This window comes from Sinocyclocheilus rhinocerous, unplaced genomic scaffold (assembly GCF_001515625.1).
Source record: "Sinocyclocheilus rhinocerous isolate Xijiao unplaced genomic scaffold, SAMN03320098_v1.1 scaffold1153, whole genome shotgun sequence".
NCBI classification, from domain to species: domain Eukaryota; kingdom Metazoa; phylum Chordata; class Actinopteri; order Cypriniformes; family Cyprinidae; genus Sinocyclocheilus; species Sinocyclocheilus rhinocerous.
In genome coordinates this window covers 222,083-228,026 of record NW_015624593.1, presented here as the reverse complement: position 1 = coordinate 228,026, position 5,944 = coordinate 222,083, and the positions used below count along the sequence as shown (strand labels likewise).

The 5,944-nt window shown below is 32.7% G+C and overlaps 1 protein-coding gene across 1 annotated transcript in view; it reads left to right on the top strand.

Moving 5' to 3' along the window:
* Positions 1-5,944, top strand: part of LOC107745150 (H(+)/Cl(-) exchange transporter 3-like) — a 71,106-nt gene that overhangs the window by 26,816 nt on the left and 38,346 nt on the right. The window contains 1 exon segment of the mRNA XM_016559000.1: positions 4,367-4,533. Coding sequence (XP_016414486.1) covers positions 4,367-4,533 — 167 coding nt within the window.

The following is a 5,944-nucleotide window of genomic DNA, read 5'->3' as shown; positions in this document are numbered from 1 at the left end:
AGAGGGGCGGGGTCAGCAGAGCTCATTAACATTTAAAGGAAAATGCTACAAAAACGGCTTGACCTGAAAAGAGCTGTTTTTGACAGGGTAAAAAAGGTGTTTTTACACTACCATTGAGAAATTTTAACCAAACTATGTTACAGACTTTTCATTAAGACCCTAAATAATCATATCAACTTGTGGAAAATGGGCATCATATGACCCCTTTAAAGATGCTGGAAAAGCTGTAAGACAGTCTCATCTCTTCTGGCTAAGGCTATGAATGCACTGCAAACATGTATTCTTAATGAGCATTTTTGCCTTTCTTTTTAATCTAAAAATCCATTAAAATGAATTAAATTTGATCTGAATTGTGTATTTTGTCTCTTTTCACTTGTTTTCAACTTGTTTATACTTAAAACACTAAAAGATCTGCTAGCGCAGCGAGACAAAATACACCCGTATTAAAGATATGTTTTCTAAAAGTAATTCTTAATAATTTACACAGTGCTGCTCTTTGAGTAAACTGATCTCGTTTTGAACATTTTTGGATATTTTACCTGGAAAACAAGGCAGAGAGAGACTAATTAAATATTAGTCATAATATGACTAATAATAATAAATTAAATAGTAATAATAAATAAATAACAAAACAAGCTACTAACATTATCACAGAACACCACAAATATTAATAATATTTATAAAGTATTAAAATAAAATACGATTTATTAGCTGTTGGTTGTTAATTTTACTGACGTTATTTATGAAAAATATTTTTACTATGAATACAAATCAAACTAAATATAATAATGAATAAAATTATAATAAACAAATGAAATATTAATTAATAATAAATAAATAACAATAATATAACATGTTTGTTATTTGTTATTCCTTATGAGTCTTTGTCTTTCTTTTTAGTTCCCTTAAAACGAGTTAAATTTGATCTAAAATGTGAGTGTATTTTGTTTATACGTAAAACATGAAGAGATCTGCCAGTGTAGAATTTTCATAGAATAGACTCCAATTAACAGTATTTTGCTTTTTTGTAGATATCATGTCTAGGCTTTGTTTATGCTTAAGGCTGCCAATAAAAATAGCCACTCAACACATTTCCTCACGTTTAACTTCATTTGCAGTGAATTTCTCCCAGTATGCATTGCAGCACATGTGACAGAGTCTCACTGTGGCCCGTCTCATGTTTGCAGTGTTATAGGAATCAGAGACAAACACTGCCCAAAAGACATTCCTCTGCTTCCTTTTTATTGCTGTTGCTTTGGGTTGTGAAGGATGACACAACCCTCTCTCACAAGCACAAGCTCTTTGCAGATCATCACGCAGTGAAATGTGTGGCGGTGGTGAATGAGCCCGAGGGTTTCATGCGCGAGTGAGTCAGCAGGGACGATTTAATTTGCCGTATCCTCATCGAGTCGCTCCGAGGGAGACGTGAGCTTCAGATGAAATGTGATGCAGTCTGTTTTCATCTCCGCTGTTTGCTTGAACGCATTAATATTGCGAAGACCGTTGAGTTGGTTGCATGAAATTTTGATAGCTAATGATTAGAGCCTGACGGATATGGGTTTTTTGGGGGCCGATACCGATATTAGGGAGTAAAAAAAGACTGATACCGATATATCGCCCGATATTCTTTGTGTAGGCTATATTATAGTACAATATTCTTCCCATTCGTGTGTCCAAACTTTTGACTGGTACTGTATATAGAATACAGTATATAGCCTACATAAACAGAATATATATACATAAACACATTTTTCCAATGATAACTCAAATGTAGTGATCAACATGTGACAAACATAGGCCTATGTAGTGGAGGCAGGGTATTTAACAATTTAACAATAAACTTTATCCACCTTTTTCTTGTCGTTAAAAATGGGCGTGGCCATTTGTAAATTCTATGGGTCTCTCTCTCTCTCTACGCTACACTGACCTGAGTCGCCAGTAGCGAACAATGGAGCGCGCTCTGCTGGACAAACTAAGTAATTACACCATTCAGAAGCATTTAATCTGCGTTATATGTTCTGTAAAAAAAGTTCATAGCGGCGGCATATTCGCCGATACTGATATATCGGCGACAGGCTCATATCGGCCGATAATATTGGCTAAACGATATATCGGTCGAGCTCTACTAATGATCTTCAATGTCATACGAGTTCTAACAGATGATATTATTAAAATAATATTAATGACACAAAACCATAAGGATATTAATAAATACTCATGATGTTATTCATATTAATAAAGTATTTAATAATAAATATTAACTATTGATTAAAATATTACTAATTAACTAATTAATAATAAATTGAATAATTAACAATATGAACTATTAATATTCAAACAAAATGTACGAATATTAATCAATAATCATATTAATAAAGTATTAAATAATAGCTATTAGCTATTGATTATTAAAAACATTAATAGTAATTCAACAGAATAAATATGTAAATTAAATAATAATAATGAATAATTAAGCTACTGATATTAACACAAAGCCATAAGAGTATTATTTATATTAATAAATTATTAAATAAAAATAATACAGTTATTCATTTTACCAATAATATTTATTCTTTATTTAAAATATAATATATTAATAATAAATAATATGAATGCTAATTAAGTAAATGCAATATAATGAATAACAATAATAAATAAAGTGTGTAGTAATATATTAATAGTAATAAATATAAAAATAAACTAACACAAACAAAATATGAATAAGTAATATCGGGGTTGAGGCATCAAAAGTAACTAAGCTGTTTTATGGATGGTAACTGTAATATTATTACTGAAATCTTATTAGTAATTAGTTACACTACTATAGTTACGGCAAAAAGTAATATTATTACAGTAACTAAGTTACTAGTAACTAGTTACTGCCCAACACTGTTAGTAACGCACATTTTCATTGCATGCTGGTCTAGATGTTGGTCGCTGCTGAATATAGCTTGTTTTTCTCCTGCATGCATGTATATTTGTAAGAGTGAGATTTCTTGTGCTGTTTCTGGGTTTACAGTAGGTTATTTATGCGTGTAGCCTGGTTAGGTGTCAGCTGTGTTTTTTTCCTCACAGCGAGGTGCCGGGTTGGTTTGTTTCTAGAAAAGGGAAGTGTGTACAAGCGTGTGTTTCTCTAGCGGGTGAGGTTGTGTGGAAAAGCTGATTAGCTGCTGATTATCAGCTGACGAAACATGCGTCCAGACGACCCAGATCTCTGCTTTCATTAAGTGCAGCCAACAAACAAGCTGTAGTAACGAGTGTTGGACATGCAGTTCTGCTGCCTCAGAGAGTTCAGTGACTCACTTGAGTGTTAAATTGAGGTTTGCTCAATTCACTAACCACATCTAAGAAACGCTAAATAGTAGGGGTGTAACGATTCACTTCTTTTCTTGATGCAATGATTACGAATCCTGCTGATGCAAATGCATAAATCTTGAAAAATTGATTTTTGAATCATGAGTCATTTGCTTCGGTCAAGATAATTCACTCACCCTCGGGCCAAACACAATGTGGATGAGTTTGTTTCTTCATCAGATTTGGAGAAATGTAGCATTACATCACTTGCTCAGTAATGGATGCTCTGCAGTGAATGGGTGCCGTCAAAATGAGGGTCCAAACAGCTGATAAAAACATCACAGTAATCCACTCCAGTCCATCAGTTAATGTCTTGTGAAGAGAAAAGATGCATGTTTATAAGAAACAAATCAATTGAGACATTTTTTTAAAACTTCAAACTGCTTTTAGAGCTAAAATATGAGTCCATAATCCATAATAACGCTTCCTCCAGTGAAAAAGTCCATCCCCTGTTTTGGCTTGAAAACGGTGCTTGATCTGTGCAGGTTTCTCTCCTGATTCAGACAAGACCATCTTTTCACAGGAGGAAGCGTTATTATGGATTATGGACTCGTATTTTAGGCAGACGCAACAGTTTGAAGATCAAAAATGTCTTGATGATGGATTTGATTCTTATAAATATAGCTTTTCACTTCATAAGACATTAACTGATGGACTGGAGTGGTGTGGATTACTTGTGGATTATTGTGATGTTTTTATCAGCTGTTTGGCTCTCATTCTGACGGCACCCATTCACTGCAGAGCATCCATTGATGAGCAAGTGACGTAATGCTACATTAAACATTAGGTGAAGCGTTTCAATAATCCTTTGAATGCATTTAGAAAATGAGAATCAGATCATTAATAGACATCAAATCGAGTCTTGTTGTGAATCAGATTTAATAGAATCGTTCCGAAAACCTGTGAATTGAATCGACCCAAAGATTCACACCAACTACGGCTCTTCTGAAAGCAGTTCTTTCACTCACTTCTCTGTGTGTGTCTGTGTGTGTGTGTGTGTGTGTGTGTTTAGGGTCGAACTACGCCATGTCTAATGGAGGGGGCGGAGCTGGGGCCAGTAGCTCCACCCACCTGCTGGACCTGCTGGAGGAGCCCATTCCAGGCGTGGGAACCTACGACGACTTCCACACCATCGACTGGGTCAGAGAGAAGTGCAAAGACCGAGAGCGACACCGCAAGGTAACGCACCAGCTGTTATCATTGCCTTTCTATGGCTATGACAGAAACATTCAGTAGTTTTATGTCACACTAATACTATATACAGTAGTCAACATTTGAAGTGGATCACAAAAATCCATCAAAGTTGTCCTAAAACCTAAAACCAATGTGTTCTTGTGTTAGGACAACTTTGATGAATTTTTTTGATCCACTTCAAATGTTGACCACTGTATACCACAATATAGGTAATTTTTAAAAATATTCTAATGAATTAAAAACTTCACAAAGGAACCCTATCACAATATAGGTAATTATGTTTTAATAATGTAATTAATTAAAGACCTCACAAAGGAACCCAATTTCTTTCATTCATTCATTTATTATTGAACACAGTCTCGTTTATTTTATTCATTAATTTTAATTTTGGAAAACTTGAACTACATCTCTGTTGGTTTGGTTGTTTGTTTATTTATTTATGCATGCATTCATAGAACAATCTTAAATTTTTTTTTTTTTTTTTACTTTTTCTGTTTTGTATATATGCTTTATTATTAATATTATATTATCATTTCTGTTTCATTATTTATTAAATTAAACAATTTATGTTTTTTGTTTAGTTTTTTTACTTATTGATTTTTGCTTTGGCAAATTGAAATTCATCTCTATTTATTCATTTTTGAAAACTTGAACGGCATTTTTTGTATTTATTTATTTGTTTGTTTTTGGAAACTTTACCTCAATCTATATTTTATGTGTTATTATTTATTTTTTCAGTGTGCATTTATTTACGTGTGGAAACTTCATGGACACAAAAAGATAGGATTAATCCTAACGAGTGAATAATAAAAGAAGTGCATTTTATATAATATTTGAAAATCAGTAATACAACAAATACGATCAGTACTATTGCTGTAAACTGTAGTTTTCTCCTTGTTCATCAAAGTTTGGTAATTTATTTAATATAATTAATAATATCTAATTAAAATAATAAACAGTTAGTTATAATTATTTAATACATTTAATAATATAATTTATTTTATTCGTTTGTTACGGTGACGGCGCCACAATAGGCTAATTTTCTAGAGCACATATGTGACCCTGGAGCACAAAACCAGTCATTAGGGTCAATTTCTCGAAATTGAGATTTATGCATCATCTGAAAGCTGAATAAATAAGCTTTCCATTGATGTATGGTTTGTTAGGATAGCACAATATTTGGCTGAGATACAACTATTTGGAATCTGAGGGTGCAAAAAAAATCAAAATATTGAGAAAATCATCTTTAAAGTTGTTCAAATGAAGTTCTTAGCAATGCATATTACTAATCAAAAATTAAGTTTTGATACATTTACGGTAGGACATTTACAAACTATCTTCATGGAACATGATCTTTACTTAATATCCTAATGATTTTTGGCATAAAAGAAAAATC